Below are 20216 nucleotides of genomic sequence, written 5' to 3'. Positions count from 1 at the left end.
TGTTGAACTCATAAAATTTCAGTAATTTTGTTAAAAACAAAATACATACTGTCAATATTGTCCTCTTACTCTATAATTTAGGGTGGCTTGCTGAATGAATTATTTTTGTTAGATTAAAAAGATCTACTTATGCTCATTGCATTTACTTTTAAGTGTGTTAGAACTTTTGTAGAAATATAAAACAAAGAACTATTTGTAAATGTTTACAATTTGATTCAGCCCCCAAAAAAGACCAATTAAATAACTTATTTTTTTGAATATGTCACAAATCTTACATCCTTGAAAACAGTTATAATATTAAACCCCCATTTCTTGAATGCCTAGTCTTTGTCAGACACAATGTTTAGGTATAGTATGTGCAAGCTAGCAGCACAACAGTACTTTTAGATAGATAATGTCACTATTTTCAGATGAGAGAACTGAGTTTCAAATGAGTATGTAATATATGTAAGGTTATACCACACTAATAAGTGGAGAACTGGAGTCTGAACCCAGATCCGATTCCCATGGGTAATACTATGCACTAGGCTACATTATGTCTCCGTACCTCAAAAAAGAAAATTGATGTAAAAGGTCGGGAGTTTTCCTATGTGATTTTTAAATGTACCTGCTATAGAACTATCAGAAGCAATTTAGTGGTGTCTGCTAGCCATTTGAGTTGGATTTAAAAACAGTCCAGTTTGTACCTTGTTGGCCATGAGTTACTTTGAGAACTTTAAACATAGAATTCAATATGTGTCTTCTTCTTGGCTTCTTAAAAAAAAAAAAAGAAAGCTTTCTTTTAAATTGCATTTTAATTGAACATGGAAATTACATTCTATTTGACCAAAAGTACAAACTGCCATTGAATTGATGACATACTCTGTTTTTTGTGGACTGCTAGGCTATTTTAGCTTTATTTTCTTTCTAAGCATTCTCTGCCTTTATAAAGCATTCCAGTAGCAATATTTGCTTAGCTTCTAATTTTGGTTTTGCTTTTGTGTTTTCTCTCTTTCTCTTGGTTGTTCCTTTCCTCTTCCCGTGGCACTGTGTTTGCTCTTTTCCATGCATCACCTGTGACTACCCCCTGCGCTGACCAATCAGCTGTTGGTGAAGGGGGTGAATGAAACTCTGGTAGCTCAGAGAGTTGTTCCTGCTCTCATTACCCTCTCCAGTGACCCTGAAATGTAAGTGTTGTCCCTGCCTTTTACATTCAGTATCCTTTCAAAATATGCCTGTCAAGAAATAACCATCAGCTTTTATATCTATTAAAGAATATATTTATCTCTTTAAAATAATAATGAAGTATGCTTACTTGATTTTAAACTTTGTCATATTACTATTCATGTGTCTTTTTTAAGTCATCTTTCACAATGTGAGCCTAATTTGGAGGTCATGTATTAAAAAAAAAAAAAAATGCTGTCATATGAGTCTTCAAGAAACATTCCTAAAACTTAAAACATGCTGATGGACTATTTCTTCCAAGCCAAGAAGGGATGCTCTGCTAATCTCACTAACTTGTTATCAGTAGGTGTAGGGGCATGAACCAGAGGCTTAACATTTTAATGTCTCCTGTGGGTGACTAAACCAAGAAAGGCCAGTGAGTCTGCCTGCCCATCCTCAGTCACAGCTAACCCAGTTCTCATTCCAGTTTACCAAACCATTTTTTATTGCATGTTGACTGGTTTACAGCTGACTCTTCGAGGCATGAGTGAAGCTTTAGTTGACAAGCGGGTTGCTCCGGCCCTTGTTACCTTGTCCAGTGATCCTGAATTGTGAGTTTCACAGACTGCGACCTTAAGTTATCCTGTCTGTCTTTTTGAGCATTCTTCTTGGTCTGCTTTTTTTTAAATTTATTTTGTCATTGCTAGAGGCTAATACAGTGTATTTACCTTATACTTACTTTGATATACATTTTAATAATCAGTTTTTTGTCTCTAAGAAAGTTTCAGTTTTTTTCTTTTTTAATTCTAACAGCTCGGTCAGGATTGCCACAATTCCAGCCTTTGGCACCATTATGGAAACAGTTATTCAAAGAGAGGTAGGACATGATTGCATTTTCTCTATATTTATGTGCTACGGAGATGATGATGATGTGTTATCACACATCTGCCCAGGGGTCAGGAACATCATGCCTTTCATTTGTTTCTTAGTTATGGAGTAGAGGAGGAGCTCTGTATGTGGAAGCATGTAGTTTGGCCAAAGTATATTTTCACATTCTTAAGGAATCTCTAGTCTTCTTCTCAATTAGAAAATTAAGTATAAGCCAACTCTCAGCTGTTTTAAGTCTAGCTGGGTGTGACAGTTTTGAATAACCTATTTTCAAATTAGCTCTAGTTTCAAATTTTCAAATTAGCTCTAGTTCCAAAGTCATCAATTATCCAGTAACTTCTGACCAGTGTCCACAAATTCCTGACTGCCTATTTGCACAGATTTGAAGACTATTTTGACAGATAACCTTAGAAACACAATCTTAAGGAAAACTACCTCAGTTTACAACTGAAGGCTGACGGCACCTGTATGTCACGCTTATGGGGTGTTATTGGGCTCAATCCTTGAGTCCTCCTGTTGGCTGGGCTCCTCTTATCACAGTCCATGTCAGCCATGACAACCCTTTGTTATGTCTGCTTTAGGGGACGGTCAAGGTCTTCCTCCCTAAACGTGTACTCTGGTTTGTACTTTGAAGTGTATTTTGATTCTGAAACCACGATTTAATTTCCAGCCTATTAGGTTCTATCTGTGGCATTACCTGTAAGACACTTCTCAGAATTTAGTATCATAGTGTCATTCTTTTATCAAATTGGAAATGTCCTTACACAAATGAAAACCCCTATAGATTAGAAAATAAATATTTGTGGACTTGGTACCTCTTCACTTAAGTGGAAAACAAGGTTTTCCATTGAATAGACTTTTCATCAAAAAGGAAGAGTTATTTGTAAAATCCCTTTGTCATTTTGGGTTTTTTTAATAACAAAAATTAAATGTCTTAGTTATGGAAAGATATGTCTTTCATTTTTTCACTTATATATTTCTCTGGTAAAGCAACATTAAAAGCCATCATTTTGCAATGCTTGCAGTCTTAGCTGAATTTCAACATGTTCTCAAATCCCAAAATAAAAATATCTTTTAGGGAAATGTGAGTAAGATGTAAGTCATTAATGACTCATTGCTTTGAGAAGGTGAAAAACTGGGTGACTTGCACTGTGATGTGTTGTTTTTTTTTTTTTTTTTTTTTTTTTTCTTTAAAAGATTTATTTATTTATTTAATACAAGCACTGGGTACAGTCAGAAGCGCGGGAGGGTGAGAGAATTCACCAGAGCCAGAACCTGGGAACAGAGCAGGCAGACCAATGAAGTACACTGCTGAGGGGAGCAGCGGGCAGCAGGAGAGGTCTGCACACCATGTGGGACCCTCGCCGGCGGCCAGGGATCGAACCGGCGCTGCAGAGGCTGCGGGCAGCCTCACAGCCCAGCACTCAACCACTGCGCAACCAGGGGAGGCCCTGTGATGTGTTTTTTAAATTATAATTTAAGAGGGGTGAGGGAGGACAAAAATTATTATTTAAGTACAAAATCTTCATAAACTTACCTCCTGTCTTTACTAATGTTCTTCAAGTTTGTCAGGGAATATTTGTGTTTTTAATAAACAAAAAAGGGAACAATTAATAAACATAAGCAAAAATGTGAAATGTTTTCTGAGCCAAAACACTCAATAAGTAGTTCTTTAATTCCAAATTTCTACTGTCATGTTGTTATAAATCATTTGTAACCAGTGCTGCAAACCATATTTCATGTGTATCTTTCTTTTAAACAATTCTACTCAGTTTTTAATATTCTATATAATGACTGTACAATATCCAATTTTAAGTTGCTGGAAAGAGTGAAAATGCAGTTGGCTTCTTTCCTGGAAGATCCTCAGTATCAAGACCAGTATTCTTTGCATACGGAGATCATAAAAACATTCGGTAGAGTTGGGCCTAATGCAGAACCAAGATTCCGAGATGAGTGTAAGTTACATTTTCTGCTTTTTTCCTCTGAATTATAGCTTCTCTGATCATTTGTCATGTGTTAAATAAAGTATTCCTACATTTCTCTCATTCTCTCACATAGTGAAAGCTGAAAGTCAAACAATTTGGTTATTTTGGATTGACCAGTATTTCTATTAGTGTATGGTTCTGATACTATATACTGATTGCTGTAAGTTATAGGAAAGTAATCCACATGCTGTAAGACATAAAAAGTAACTCATAAACACAATATGAAGTTATTTTTTTATTTTTTTGCTTTTATTTTTTTTAAAGATTTTTTTTGCTTTAAGCTCCATATTTATATATTATTTTAGCATTTATCATTTTTTTACGTTTTTTAGACAATATTTGCTTCCCCCCGCTGCCTCAGATTGAGTCTCCATAGAATCTTCTTCCCCAAGGCCCCCGTGCACCATCACCACAGTCCCCTGTGCTCCTCCCTCCCTCCCTCTACTCCCTCTCCCTCCTCCCCACCGCAGTATGTCTCTGGTTTATAATTGTCTGGTTTTGCTTTGTTGTGTTTTGTGCTGTTATTTTTTTTTTTACACTGATGTCTTATTTGGTTCTCCTATACTCCTGCTATAAGGGACACCATCCGATATTTTTCTTTTTCCTTCTGGCTTATTTCACTGAGCATTATTCCTTCTAGTTCCATCCACATTGCTGCGAATGGCATGAGTTTATCTTTTTTTGATTGCTGAATAATATTCCATTGTGTATATGTACCACATCTTCTTGTTCCAGTCATCTATTTTTGGGCATTTGGGTTGTTTCCAGGTTTTTCCTCTTGTAAATATTGCTGCGATAAACATAGGGGTGCAGGTGGTCTTCTGAATCAATGTTTTTATGTTCTTTGGGTAGATCCCTAGGAGTGGAATTGCCAGATCATATGTAGCTCCATTTTTAGTAAACTGAGGAACTCCAGACAGCTTTCCACAGTGGCTGGACCAGTTTGCACTCCCACCAGCAATGTAGGAGAGTTCCTTTTTCACCACATAAAGATTTAGTTTTTATTTATACACTAGCTGGTGTTCAGGCCAGAGGCGCCGGAGGGTGAGAGGATTCAAGACACAAAAAGTAACTCATAAACATAATTTGAAGTTATTTTTTAAATAATTCTTAGTAACTGTTGACTGCAAAATACTATGCTGCCTTGTATTAGAGTTTACTACTCAATTCTAGTTTTAAGGAAATTTTTGTGGTTTTTGTGATATTTTCTAAAAGAAAATTTCTCCCACTTAGCCATTTTGTTGTACTCCATCATTTTGTGTCAGTTATCAGCTTATTGAGCTGCTATTGATCTGATAATGTCCTCTAAAACCTTTTATCTAGTTTCTGCCTCTTCTACTGTGAACCTCAACCTCATGACAACAATTTCTTTTGGTGACACCAAAGCATCAAGTAGTTATTATTCCAAAAGCATGTCCACTGGCACTACTCTACTGCTGCTGTCTTATTTTTAACAATTTGACATGCTCTAGGAAGGACCACAAGTTTGACTTCTTAAATCAGTTTGGTTTCTAGTACAAATTGGACTCCCCCCACAGACTAGTCATTGCATATCCAGCCTGGGATTTTCTCATTGTTTTTAAGATCAGTCATCAAAATACGTCAAGATTTGAACCATAGTGTCCAGAAGGTTTGTTTGAGGGCATGAACCCTTATTGACCTGCAGAAACAAAATCATGAGATTATTTCTCATTGGATAAGGTAATAGTATTTGTAATTTGAAAGGGGAGAAAGTGACAATATTTCACAATTATTTAACTAAGTAGGTTTTAATATTTTAATTAGCAACAGAGATAGTTCCCCACATTTTAACATCAGATTTATAGGTGATCCTAGTGAAAACTCTGAGGTACTTTGGCTAACTCTGTAAAGCTTATTTTATTCTGAGCCATGGAGAATAAGCCTTGGCTCCTGGATTCAGGAATAGGACGTTTCTGGTTGGTTTTTTATTTTCCCCTCTTCTACTTACTATTCAATTACTTCACTTCCCTTTTGCTTGAAAACTTTAACCTGTGGGATGTCATGTCCCATGTTAATTACGTTAATGGTTGAGTTCCCATATCAAAAATAATGCTATATTGTTAACTGTCTGTATTTTAGGCAATTCCCTTTGGAAGTTTAGAGGAAGCAGAGCATTGCTGGGAGATAAACCTTCCTAGGAGTGGCATCTTGGATTTGTTCCTTCATTTCTTAGCTACTATAAAACGTTGGTTCTTCCAGTAGTCTTTTTTTTTTTTTTTTTTTCTTTCACAGTTCCTAGTTATCACAGGAACTTTTGGTCTTGATTTCCTTCACAGGTGCTCATTTGTCTTATCTGGATCACCATGTATTTTTTGTTTTCACCTTTTCACTTACAGGGCTCTTTAAAATGTTAATCTTACAACGAAGACTTCATATCATAGTACTATCCCATTTCACATTTCAGACAGTTCTGTGTTTCATATTTAAGTCTATTTGCAAAAGGAGATGGCAAGATTCCCTTTACTTTGGCTGTTGCTCTGCCTCAAAATATTTTTTTAAGTTACTGTAATCTATATTTATAAAGTTTCCTATTGATTTATCTTTATTTTATTGGTAGTTTTGAATCTTTATCCAATTTGCTCTTAAGAAAAGGGCTTTTACAGTAGTAGCTTTATGTTTAGTATTTCCTGTTTTCCTTGCCCACCAAAAATCTATTGAAAATTGAGCACATCTAGGTCATTAACCCTCCTAGTTTTTATTATCCTACTACTGTTAACCATTTAAGGAGTTACTAGTTAAGAATTAATCTTGAATTCTATAATAAATTTTTATCTTCTGAGATTTAAGAAGATCCTTAATTTTAAGATCTTCTTTAACTGACTTTAGGCCAGAGTTTAAATTAACTTCTATAGATTTGTTTTCTAGTAAGCAATTTTGTTTAGTTTCTGAGAAAAAGATTGTTTATATAGGAGATCAGAGAAGAAGTAGAAGGAATAAAGAAGCCATGCATGAATAGATAAGGAAGATATGTTTCAAAAGATTTAAGCAGAAATGAATTAGAGAATCTGAAAGGTAATGTTAAGAGATGCAATTTTATTGAAGCAAGCCTTAAGCATGCTAATTAGCAAACTGGAGTTCAGTTTCTTCATTGGGAAATCAATGAATGTTTGAACTTTTTGTGTCCCAATTTTTTCTACAACTCTTAAGTATGCTGATTTGGTAAGTCAAAAAGTCCCCTACAAATGGCCATTGTTATTCAAAGTTTTTGTGGGGGTTTTTACCATTTACTATGGTAAGCATAAAAGTTGTGATTATAATAAATGTCAGCTAATTGAGGAAGAAGGCATTTTTCTAGTAGGGGATTGTGACTTTGACATACACAAACTCAATGTGAACATGAGAGACATCACTACCATTCATCAGAAGTATGTGCTTGTGAGTAGTGTTTTGGGTTCCCCAACCAAGAAGAGACTAGAAAGTTGCTATGTGATAAAAAATGTTAATCATCACTGGCCCCGGAGCAATTTCTCCAATGAACCCTGGAGAAATGATATTTAGAACACATAGTATTTAGGCACAAGGGGTACACCATACTGCTGAATTGGTCACTGTTTCTTGAGCTGTTAAAGATTTAGTTGTCTGTATTTTTTAAATTTTTTATTAGTCTTTAAGATATAAGATATTAATTCTGTAGAGTGACTTGAAAACTCAGCCACCTATGATTTTTGACATTTGTCTCTTCTAAGAATTTGAGAAACTGACACTAACCCTAGTTTTATGAAAAAGAGGTGATTTGTTGCTGAATAAGTATACCATGTTTAGCTTGTGTTTAATAGCAATGCTTAGATCTGATTTTCATAAAGAAATGTGTTTGTAAAAAGTATATTTTTTATATTTGTTTATTTGGTTTTCATTTTTCAGATTGGGAAATTGAATCACAATAAGACAAAATGACTTGTATATATTATAAATTTAAAATGATAAATTGTTTTTGTAATGAATGAGTGTTATGAGTATTGTGGATGTGCATGGTTTAGAGTAAAATGTAGCATTTTCTTTTTCTTTTTTCAGTTGTCCTACCACATTTGCATAAGTTAGCCTTGGTGAACAACTTACAAATTGTGGATTCTAAAAGACTGGATATTGCTACCCATCTTTTTGAAGCCTACAGTGCACTTTCCTGTTGTTGTATCCTTGCTATTTTGTTGTGTATCTACATTTACAGATAACCAGTTTTACAGTGAAGCTCGATTCTTAAAGGTTGAGGAGCAGAATTTCCTCTCTTCAATTTATATAAGAATTGTAGAAAATCAAAAATTGGATTTGACATGCCCCTTTCTTATTCAAACCATCTCATAATTTGAAAAGATAATTTTAAGTCCTCTGTGCTTTTATAGTTTTGAAAACATTGACTTAGAGTTGATTTGAGTTAGCTGACTAGATAACTGAATAAGAATTATAGCTGAGACTATAGTTATAGCTGAGAGCTGTAATTATAACATGAATTATAGCTGAGACTATTGATAATCCAAAGTATTAGCATTTGGGTTTTTGTATAAATGTTTAAGCATCTGTATCCAGTGGAAAATTATGAGTATCTTCCGGGTAGACCTCACTCAATTATAAAGTATATCACCATGTGGCTAATCATCTCCAGGAAAATGAGAGACTGTCTACCCCAAGTCAGGCATTACATTTCATAAATGGTTAACTACAGCTTAAAGACATTAGTGGCTTCAGTTTTGTTATAGTTAAAAGTGAAACTGTGACTAGAGCAATGAATTTTAGCTGTGCTGTTTAAATGTTCTCTTTACTATACTTATGAAATAAAACTAAGAAGGAAGAAAAGATGAGCAGTGTGAACTCCACCATCTAGCCTCTCCCATTAAAAGACAGGCGCATTCAAGAAAGGGGAAATTAAAGACTGAAAAAGGAGTAAAAGGGAGAATCCTTAAATAGAACTATAAAAGTACATGCTAGACAGCATAACCAGAGATTTATGATTATGACAGGAAAAAAATGACAGTAGAGAGAGGTTTGTAGTGGTCCATGTGAGAAAATAGAGGACAGAAGATTTCAAGATTACCCTTTATAGTGTTAGTATTTCCACATTGTTATATACCAGTTTGAAGTAATAATAAAGTAAACAGGTAGTTTTAGATAAAATGAGATTGTTCCAAAACAACACCGAAACTTATTGGCACCAGATTCTTGACTGGAATATACCAGAGGGAGCTTATTTTTCTTCGAATAATCAAATAGAGAAAGTAAAAAACATAAGGCTATATGTTAAGGAGCTACTTGTATTTTTGGAAATGTTAACACTTGAAGTTGGATGCATTGACTAAACACTTCATTTTGGGACCCTTACATTACTATCTATTGGGTGATATAAGTATTTTTTTTATAATACACATTATAAAGTAGGCAGAGGTTTTGATAATTTTGTAATGCAACTCTGTATATCTTCTGTAAGTTTAATTCCTCTAAAAGCAGAACTTACTATCATTCCTGATTTATCTTGTTGGCATTTAAAACTAAGAGAAAATAGAGGAAGCAAAAGGAGGAAGTGACATTTTGGATTACCAAGGAAGAATTCTTTAGTAAAGGAGAAGTGAGGAGGCCCTTACAAGAAAGTAATAAAGGCATAGCAGAGTTTGCATTTCAAAGAAAGAAAATGTTGGTATGTTTGTTTATACCTGTTCCCTAGATTTTGCGAAAGTCTTGTGTTAAAACTTAAGTGAAAACTCATATATAATCTTTTTTAATATTTATTTATTTATTTATACAAGCACTGGGTACAGTCAGAAGTGCGGGAGGGTGAGAGAATTCACCAGAGCCAGAGCGGGGAGCAGAACAGGCAGAAGGACTGAAGTACATTGCTGAGGGGAGCAGCGGACGGCAAGAGAGGTCTGCGCGCCATGTGGGACCCTCGCCCGGCGGCCAAGGATAGAACCAGCGCTGCAGAGCCTGTGGGCAGCTTCGCAACCCAGCGCTCAACCACTGCACCACCGGGGAGGCCCAAAACTCATATGTAATCTTATATAACAGAGTTTCTAAAGTTCTTGGCCTCGGGAAAATCAAAAGATGAAAATTTTGTGATTTCTGTAAAACCAAAATGCTTAATTGGGCAAGGCAGTGGTTTCTGAAGCACATAGAAGTCTGTGTAGAAGAAATATTCAGTACTATTGTGTGTTCGGACAGGTGTAGAATGTTACTAGAGTAAATATAAGAAGAAGTCTCTACACTAATCCAAATGAGAGTCCAATGTGAACAAAGCATGTTTGTTCCAAGCAATCAGCATGCCACAAACAGCATTTAAGAGATGTCTTCTTTTATAGTTTTCTATTCTGTTGGCTATATTATTGATAGTTGCTTTTTTTAATTTCCTTAACTATTTTGCATCAAGTCATTTCGGAGGATTTAATGGTTAATCACTTTTTACCCGGTCTCAGATGTTTACGGATTGACATGGAACATCTTTCTCCAGAGCATGAGGTGAGCTGCTGGGATGCCAATGCCATTGTGATTATCAGTGCTGTGTTCGTATGTTTTTTTTGTTTGTTTTTTAAAGATTTATTTATTTATTCATACAAGCACTGGGTACAGTCAGAGGTGTGGGGGGGGTGAGAGAATTCACCAGAGCCAGAGCGGGGAACAGAACAGGCAGACTGACAAAATACACTGCTGAGGGGATGAGCGGGCAAGGCAGGAGAGTTCTGCGCACCATGTGGGACCCTTGCCGGTGGCCCGGGATCGAACCAGTGCTGCAGAGGCTGCGGGCAGCTTCACAGCCCAGCGCTCAACTCCTGCACCACTGGGGAAGCCCTGTGTTTGTATGATTTAACATCTCCTCTAGTACCCAGAATAGCAATAACATGCTTTCCTCTACTGAGTATAATTAGAATTTAGGAAGATAGTGTACATGAATATTTTTTAATCTGTAAATTGCTATACAATGTTATCTCTGACCATCAACTTTCTTAGAAACAAAGTTCCTGCTTTCTTCTCCACTTTCTCACAACTCATTCTGTTGGTCTTCCTGTTCCTCCAAAATCCTATTTACCATTTATTTCCTATTTTATATGGTCAACTTGTTTTTCTACCAGCTTTTCTTTGACCTATCATTGTGTTTGACTCTTTCATCTTAAATGTAACAAAACAAACAATAGCTCTTTTTATCCCTCCCCTCTATCTTTTTCCTTCTGAGAGTCTCCACTCACTCTCAGAACTTCCACACTGTTGACCCATCGCTGGCACAACCCTCGCCATAACCCTGTGGACTGCTGTCTCCACAGCCCTGGTGATGACAGCACCACACTGAGAACACACTTCAGACCTGACAGCTCTGGCCCTGTTCATCCATGTCTTTGTCAGCATTGGTATTCTTAGACTTTTTAATTTGGTGAATATAAATGATATCTCATTATAGTTTGTCATTTGCATTTTCCTGACTTAACAAACTTGAGCATCCTTTGCTATTGACTAGTTGTGTTCTTCAATCAAACACTGTATAGGTTTTTTGCCTCTCATTTGGATTCTTTTCTTACCTCTTCGAAGTTTGTTATATATTTGGAATACTAATATTTTGTCAATTTTGTATTTTATGAATATCTTTTTCCAATATGGCGTAAGACTTTTCATATCTTTGGCATCTCTGAGTACTCGTTCTTAATTTTTTGGCAGCCAAATAGATTGATCATTTCCCCAAAAATCTCTTACACTTTAAAATGTTCAAGGTTGTATTTTCAAAATAAAGTTCTTGACCCTTCTAGAACTGATTTTATGCATGATATGAGGGAGTGCCACAGTTTAATTTTTTCCTAATGGATACCCAGTTGTCCTGTTATTGTTTATTGAACAGTTCATGTTGTCTGTACTGATGGCTGTACCAGCTCTGTCATATATGGAGTCTCCATGTATGTAGGTATCTGTTACTGGGGAATATTCTTCCCTACGTGTCTCTTGGTCACTTACTGTAACAATGATACTCTGTCTTCATGACGGTTGCCTCATTAAAAAGTCCTGAAATCTAGTATGGCCAAGTCCAGCACACTGCCAGGTTTTTTTTAGGACTATTCTTGTCCCTTAGCTTTTTCATGTAATATTTAGTATTGTTGGGCCTCCCCGGTGGCGCAGCGGTTGAGTGCTGGGTTTCAAAGCTGCCCGCAGCCTCTGCAGTGCTGGTTCAATCCCCGGCTGCTCCCCGGCCACCGGAGGAGGGTCCCACATGGTGCACAGACCTCTCCTGCCGCCCACTGCTCCCCTCAGCAGTGTACTTAGGTCCTTCTGCCTGCTCTGCTCCCCGCTCTGGCTCTGGTGGATTCTCTCACCCTCCCGCGCTTCTGACTGTACCCAGTGCTTGTATAAATAAATAAATAAATAAATAAATAATAAAATATTTAGTATTGTCTTATCAAGTCCCAAGAAAGAGTTCATTCATATGCTGATTAAAATGGAATTGATCCTGTAAATTTATTTGGAGAAACATTATCATGACTTAGATTCTTCCTATCCAAAGCATGCTATGTCTTACATTTATTTAGATCTTTTCTAATGTCTTTTGATAATGTGACACCTTATATCTATAGTGTTATACTGCTATCTCTTTTTTAGGGTTATTTATTTTTTTAACCCCTTCTTTGTGGTGTATAGAAATAATATAACTTTATTTTGAACTTATGTATTTTGATAGGGATTTACTAATTTTATTAAAATCTTTTCCAGGACTGAATATTTAACTGTGTTGATTTTCATCTGTTTGTTTTCTGATTCATTGATTTTCATCTTCATCTTTATTTCTGGTTGCTTTAGGTTTGATTTTTGTTAAATATTGTCTAACTTCTTAAATAGGAAGCTTAGATTATTTATATTAAACTTTTCTTCTTTTCTTAAGTATCCCTTTAGCCATATCCCCTGCATTTGCTATATTTCATTTGCATTTATCATTTATGTTTAATATTTGTATTAATTTTTGGTGATCTGCTTGTTCTATCAGGTATTGGAAGATCTGTTAAAGTTATAATTAGAAGTTATATTTTCTTTTTTTTTTTTTTTTTTTTATAGAGGCATGCTTTATTTATTTTATTTGTTTGTTTGTTTTGTTTATACATGCACTGGGTACAGTCAGAAGCGCGGGAGGGTGAGAGAATTCACCAGAGCCAGAGTGGGGAGCAGAGCAGGCAGAAGGACCGAAGTACACTGCTGAGGGGAGCAGCGGGCGGCAGGAGAGGTCTGCGCGCCATGTGGGACCCTCCTCCGGTGGCCAGGAAGCAGCTGGGGATCGAACCGGCGCCACAGAGGCCGCGGGCAGCTTCGCAACCCAGCGCTCAACCGCTGCGCCACCGGGGAGGCCCTAGAAGTTATATTTTCTCCTTTTAGATTTAGTATTCGTTTCATTTTGTAAATGCCCTTTTTCAAATTGAAGAAGTTTCCTTCAAATTAATTAATTATTTTCAATTGAGGTAATATTTGATTACCCCCATCAGATATTGCCACCATAGTGCACCCACCACCAAATCACCCATAGACAACCCCCCCCCATAGTCCACTGTGCTTCCTTCCCTCTTTGTTCATACCCCTCCTGCACCCAAAAGGATCCTTTTTATTGCTCACTAGTTAAGTATTTTTATCTTGAAAGGATGTTGGATATCATCAAATGCTTTTTCAGCTTCTATTGAGATGATTGGTATTGTTACTTTTTGTTTTTTCTTTTCCTCTTGTGCAATGATCTACATTAGTGACATTTTGCATGTTAAACCAACCTTTGTATTTCTGCAATAACTCCCACTTGGTTGTGGTGTGTAACTCCTTTTATATGTAGCATTAATTTGGTTTGCTAATATCTTGCTGAGGGTGTTTGTATCCTAGATAAAGGAAAATTGGTAGGATAGAATAAACAAGAAGCTAGCCTTCTTTGACGATCTAAATTTACGTAGGGTGGGGCTGAAATAGGAGTCTTTGAAAGTTAAAAGTCTTTGGAATGGTCAGACTCCCAGATTCCCTTCCCAACCTTGATGGAAGATTAGAGCTTTATTTTCTAGACTGGGGATATCAGGCATAGCTAAGATAGGAATGAGGTGCTATAGCAAAAAAGAGGGACTATAAGTAAAAGCACTTAGTGATTAGAAATTTCATCACCTTTTCCCTTTTTAGCTGCAGGATTTTTGGCCATCTGTACTATACCCACAGTGGAGGTGAGGTAAATGGACAAAAAGTTAGGTTTGTACCAGGTTAACCTTAAAGTGAAGTTACTCATGCATGAAGAGATTTTAATCAGCATTTTAGTGTCCCAGTCTTTAATGGATATCCCAAGATCACCAGCCACTTGAGAAAAGTCTCTAACATCAAAGACCGAGAAGAAAATATACCTGCAAGAAAGAGGATACTAGCGGAAACAGAGTTAGACAATGGGGGAACAGAAGATAAAATACAAAAAGAACTTGCCCCAAAACAACAAAAGCAAAAAAAAAAAAAAAGCCAAACAGAAGTATCTAATAAATATTAGGTGTGTGAGCAGGATATCATAGATTCTAAGAAGGACTGGTCCGCTAAACCAACATGCATATGACAGAAGTCCCATTCTGTGAGAATAAGGCCCAACTCTTCATCATCATCTGCAAGGTGCTGCAGGACCTAGCCCCTCCTCCCTTACATCTTGGGCTTCTCTACCTTCTCCCTTGCTCACTCTGCACCCACCACTCTGGCCTCCTTGCTTAGACATGCTCCCATCTTGGAGCCTTTGCTCAGCTCAGACTGCTCCCAGTGTCTAATCACATCTTCTTCCATCTCGTCAGGTTTTGCTAAAATGTCATCTTCCCTATGAACAGTGCTCTGAACACCGCCATATAAACTGTAGCAGTTTTTACCTTGGCCTTCTAGTACCCCTTGTCTTGCTCTTTCCAAGCCCTAATACCTTCAAGTTTATTATGTATTTTTCTATTTTTAGTGTTTATTCTGTACTGGAACATAAGCTTTCCACCAGGAGAGAATGTTTGTCTGTTTTTGTTAACTGTATCCTCTGTCTAAATAAGTTTCCTACACATGTAGGTAATATTAGGTATCTGTTGTTTAGTGACCTCCATGCCCACACCATGGGCCAGCAAATATTCAGGAAGGCCATTCTGTTGCTAGCATTTGGAGCAACAACCTAGACCCTCCACCCTTTCCACCACACTGTTTCCTTGCAGGAGTGCTGTTAGCTCTCAGACACGCCATTTTATCCCAGTTGTATATTAGCAGCCACAGACCTATACCTGGTCTTTATAGTAGACTTTAAATTACAGCATCTTACTCTTTGCAACCAGGAGAAAGCAAAGGTACATGGAACAGAACAAGCTTTTTCTGGGAAAATGTCTGTTCCCATGTATTTGTACATGTCATATATATATATAAATGTAAATTTTTAACATATATAATAAGTATATAAACTTTTAAATTATTATATTATTATATATAATAGTTAATACATAATATATACATAAAAAATTTTAAAATTAGATGGTGGGGGAAACTAAGGGAGAAGAGGAAAGTTTAAAATTTTCGATTATAACATAGCATTGCACTATGTAAACTATATTTCACTAAAGCCTATTTTTTTTAACCAGGTTATTTTAAGTTCCATGATAAAAGAATGTGAACAAAAAGTAGAGAACAAGACTGTCCAAGAGCCTCAAGGGTAAGACATTAATTCTTTTTGTGAGATTTCATGTTAACCCTAATTTCTCTATCTGAATTTTCTGTCAATGGTCATGGTATTTTATTTTGTAGTCATTTATCTAGAAGACAAGAAAATTCTTTATATCAGGGGCTCTCAAATGCTCATCTATAAACCATATGTCTCAAAATTACCTGGGGAATTTAAATTTCAGCTCTCTACCCTATGCTGTGTCCTCTCCTTTCCACCTGCTGATTCAGCTTTGGGATCTGTATGTTTAAAAGCTTCCAAAATGATTCTAATATGTAGTTGGATTTTGGAATCATTGACTAAAATCATTTCTTAGAAATTTGTGGCAGGAGTTGTAAGATATAACTTCGTTCGCTTCATAAAGGATTATAATGTTCTGACTGTTCTAATCACATGCTTCTAACCAAGCTAATTAGAATTCAAATACTCGGGACATGAAAATGCAAACATAGATGTCCAAGAGTAAAGCTGGGCATTCAGGAAAAGAAATAATTTACTGTGTGCTCTTAACTCTTGCTGAAGTAACCCTAAGCAGTTAATCTTAAGTGAAATGTTAGGCATAAAAGCTCAAAAGTGTTTCCTTTATAAAGCTTACTACCAGGAATAAATGTGTCATCCAATCAAGTTAGGTAAACATATCCACACCCCAACTCCTCCACACCCCTATCCCCCAATACACACATGAACACTGCCTTTTGCTTCTTACTATGTACCAGAACCCTTGCTTTCACGAGGGCTGTAGGAATGCTTCTGCAGTTTAGCCACCGAAAGGTAAAACAATAAAACACTTTGATAGATTTCTATTCTGAACACAAAATCCATGAAATAAACACCAAAGCAATAATTTGCCCATGAATGTTAAGAGTATTTGGGATCTCATTTGTTTAAAATGTGAAGTTTTTTTTATAAATTTTATTTTTATATTCCCCATACAATTGCAAACCCCCCATTCTGACCCCAATCCCTCCCCTCCCGCCCCCCACCCCAAAAAGTGTCTCTGGTTCATAGTTTTTTGTTGATTTTGATTTTCACTTTCTTATAGTTATTCATTTTCCTGGTCCCTTATTTAAGTTTTCTAGATTACTGCTATGAGTGAAACCATCCGGTATTTTTCTTTTTCTTTCTGGCTTATTTTGCTGAGCATGATCCCTTCCAGCGCCATCCATGTTGCTGCAAATGGCATGTGTTTATCTTTTTTGAATGCTGAGTAATATTCCATGGTGTATATGCACCACATCTTCTTGATCCAGTCATCTATTTTTGGGTATTTGGGCTGTTTCCAAAGCTTAGCTATTGTAAATAGAGCTGCTATAAACATAGGGGTGCAGGTGTTCTTTGGAATTGATGTTTCTGTGTCCTTTGGGTAAATACCTAGGAGTGGAATTGCTGGATCCTATGGAAGCTCTATGTTTAGTAGGTCCAGAAATCTCCACACAGTCTCCATAGTGGTTGGACCAGTTTGCACTCCCACCAACAGTGCAGAAGAGTTCCTTTTTCTCCACACCCTCGCCAACATTTGTTGTTGCTAGTTTTTTTAATATGTGCCATTCTCTAAAGTGGGGAGTTATTTCTAAAGTTAAAGAGTGTGAGAAAAATCTTGAGACCATTGGCTTTATCTAGCAAACAATAGTAATATATGGCCTTCAGGAAAAAGGTGTGATTCAAGAAATATTTTAGAGCCATCCTTCTGGGGGCAATATATGAAACTTTGAGAGTATGTTTTGTAGTTGAAGAACTGAAAGCCAAATCCTGAAACTTGTGAAGGGTTACTTTTTGGAAGAGGAAAACACATCAGGAGAGGAGTAGTCAAACACAGGAAGGAAGAGACCAGGCTGCTGCCCTGGCAGAGGAACAAGTTAGATGCCTGTGGTCGGGTGTGGGCCTGAATAATGCGCGCTGCACACCGTTCAAGGCTACTCGGAAACAGAAGTGCCTGGTGGCCTCAAACATACGCATGGATTCAGCAGACACCTGTTGCACACCTGCGCCTGGCCACTCAATGCCCTCAAACATTTTCTATTATTTAGTCCCCGGGATATTTGGCAATGGTGATTAAAATCTGCATTTTACAGATGAGGAAACGCAGAGTAATCCAGAGCATCTCAGCCAAAGCCACAAGGTCAATAAGCTGGGTTTCTGAATCTTAACAGCACAGTTGTTGGATCCCTAGAGGAATAAAGTGCTTGGTCAGCACCCTGTTCAGCAGGTTGAGAAAAAGCAGTATTTTGTGGTCATTTAGATTCTGTTTACTCTCTACACAGGAAGTTGGTCAAAAAAAATCAAAGAAGAAAGTGAAAAGTGAAATCAAAGAAGAATGTGAAAGTGTTGATTAAAACTTATGCAACTGGCAATTGAGAACTTGCCCCCTCCCAAAGTAAAAGAATATGAATGTCCTGGGGGTTGTTATCAGCACAGATTAAGACAAGAACTTCATAGATGAAGTGATGCTGATAAGGAGAGCAACTCCTAACACTTACAGTTTGCTACATACCCTGCACTGCTAACAAGCCCCTTATACCTGTATAACCCTCACTGGCCCTATGAGATAGAGCAATAACATTATCTCTACTTTACAGATGAGAAAGCAGACATTAAAAAAAATTGCTCAAGGTCAGACAGCCGGTAAATGACTCAGGATTCAGCCTTGTTCCAAGGTTGCTCCTCATCAATCCACTATACTGTTCTCCTTAACATAAACCACAGCCATGAAAACCCCTCACTTAGTGTGGTACCTAAAAATTGCCCATAAATATTAGTTTACCTTTTGTGGTACCTGTTCAGAATGTATTTATTAGCATGACACTACTAACAAGAGGAAAAATGGATATTTCAATTGCTTTACATGAATGCCAAAATTTCTTTCCTAGCTCAATGTCAATTGCTGCAAGCTTAGTGAGTGAAGATACAAAGACCAAGTTTTTGAACAAAATGGGCCAGTTGACAACATCAGGTGCCATGTTGGCCAATGTGTTTCAGAGAAAGAAGTAAAAGCAGGACAGACGCCCCCAACAAACACTAAGATGGACCTCAAGCAGACCGGTTCCGTGTACTTGAAGTACTTACCTTTTTTATTTCTTTGTTGTATGTTTTTGCATTATAATTTTCTCCTAACCTCCAAAGATATTTGCACTGCTTTTGATTATTGCTGTATATCTGTTTATTTTGGAGTTTTAACTGTGGTGATAAGAAAATGAGTTGATAGTCTGTACTCTCTTTATGTTCTTGTCTTTCAGGATAATTTTATATATATATACATATATATATATATATAGTGAAGAGTTGTGTTTTTTTTAATTTTTGGATGGGATATCAGCAAATACCTGTATTATACACTACGCTATTACAATGGTACTTAAAATAATGTAAATTTGAAGTCATTGTTATAAAGTAATAAAAGTGGAGATTACTTAAGTATTTAAATTATGACGAATAATGCAGACTTTTTATTGTTTCTTAACTGACTAGAAAGAGCCACCAGCATTACTCTGTGCCTTTTGGACTTCAGTTTGTGTCTGTAGGAACTGCGTGCATTCCATTCACACAGTATTGATAATGCTGTGATGAATTTGAATTACAAACCCTACAGTAAGTAGATAATAATGAAACTTTTGACATTTCAGAGCTGTCATGAGTATTCTTTAAGTGCTATTTAAATCTCCCCGGCACTTACATGTATATAATGGATTTACCTGAGGAAAGATAGCACATAAGCATGGGGAGTGAAGTAACAAACTTGCCTGGAGTCGATTAAAATACTCAAAAATAAGTGTAAGAAGAGCTAATAATTCTGAATTTTTTCCCCAAATTGAAATACAGAATAAAATATGGTTTGAATCTGAAATTTAACTCTTATTTACATCAAATATTTTATTTAAGGTATTTTCTAATGATTTTGATTTCAGAGATTACCTTTTCATTCTGTATGTTATAGAGAATTACCAAAAAGTTAAGAACATTTAGGGGCTGCTTTTTCCCCCTCTAAACTAAAAACGACATCGGCTGAATTATTGGTTAGTTTATCATCTTGTCGCTTAAAGTCAGTGACTGTTCCTGTGTTTGATATATATTACATAGTCTTAAGTCAGTGTAAAGGTCCAGTGGAATTTGACAGTCGTCTTTAGGGTAACGCAACTTGAAGTAGGAAGACAGAGGTCATAGACATAGAAGGGGGTGATTGGTTTGAGGGGTTAATGTGAGGCCTTTTTAAAAAATGAATATTTTAGATAAAGAGAATTCTTGTTTGAGCACAGTTGATACTCTTAAATGATTCTCATGTTTGTTGTATAAGCTGGTTTAATATACTTGGAACATAGTTGGATTACGTTCACATCCTGGAAAGCTAGCTCACCACACATTCAAGCTTATGAAATAAGTTGCCATGAGCAAAGCCATTTAAAAGTCCATTCAGAAATTATTTCTTTTCCCTACAGTGAAATAATTAATTAACTAGTCTTTCTGGAAACTGTTGGATTTTAGGCATTCTTGAGAAATTGAAAGTGGCTACCTTTCATGTCAAATATGTTGATCTATTATAAATAAAATGTTTTTCCATA

At 36.5% G+C, this 20216-nt stretch overlaps 1 protein-coding gene across 4 annotated transcripts in view; it reads left to right on the top strand.

Moving 5' to 3' along the window:
• Window positions 1-20216, top strand: part of RELCH (RAB11 binding and LisH domain, coiled-coil and HEAT repeat containing) — an 87705-nt gene extending 67489 nt beyond the window's left edge. For 2 of the 4 annotated variants that reach the window (XM_037508444.2, XM_037508442.2), the window contains exons 23-29: window positions 1084-1166; window positions 1957-2020; window positions 3848-3986; window positions 8049-8165; window positions 10387-10475; window positions 15584-15654; window positions 18531-20216. In XM_037508444.2, coding sequence (XP_037364341.1) covers window positions 1084-1166; window positions 1957-2020; window positions 3848-3986; window positions 8049-8165; window positions 10387-10475; window positions 15584-15654; window positions 18531-18651 — 684 coding nt within the window. In that variant the 3' untranslated portion in view covers window positions 18652-20216. Of the gene's footprint in view, window positions 1-1083; window positions 1167-1671; window positions 1755-1956; window positions 2021-3847; window positions 3987-8048; window positions 8166-10386; window positions 10476-15583; window positions 15655-18530 lie in introns of those variants that run through there. The other 2 variants (XM_037508443.2, XM_037508445.2) reach the window with 2 other exon arrangements.

This window comes from Talpa occidentalis, unplaced genomic scaffold, assembly GCF_014898055.3.
Source record: "Talpa occidentalis isolate TD23 unplaced genomic scaffold, MPIMG_talOcc4v2.1 talOcc4.13, whole genome shotgun sequence".
In the NCBI taxonomy this organism is placed as follows: Eukaryota; Metazoa; Chordata; class Mammalia; order Eulipotyphla; family Talpidae; genus Talpa; species Talpa occidentalis.
The sequence above is the reverse complement of the archived record's forward strand: the minus strand, read 5'-3'. Positions and strand labels throughout refer to the sequence as shown.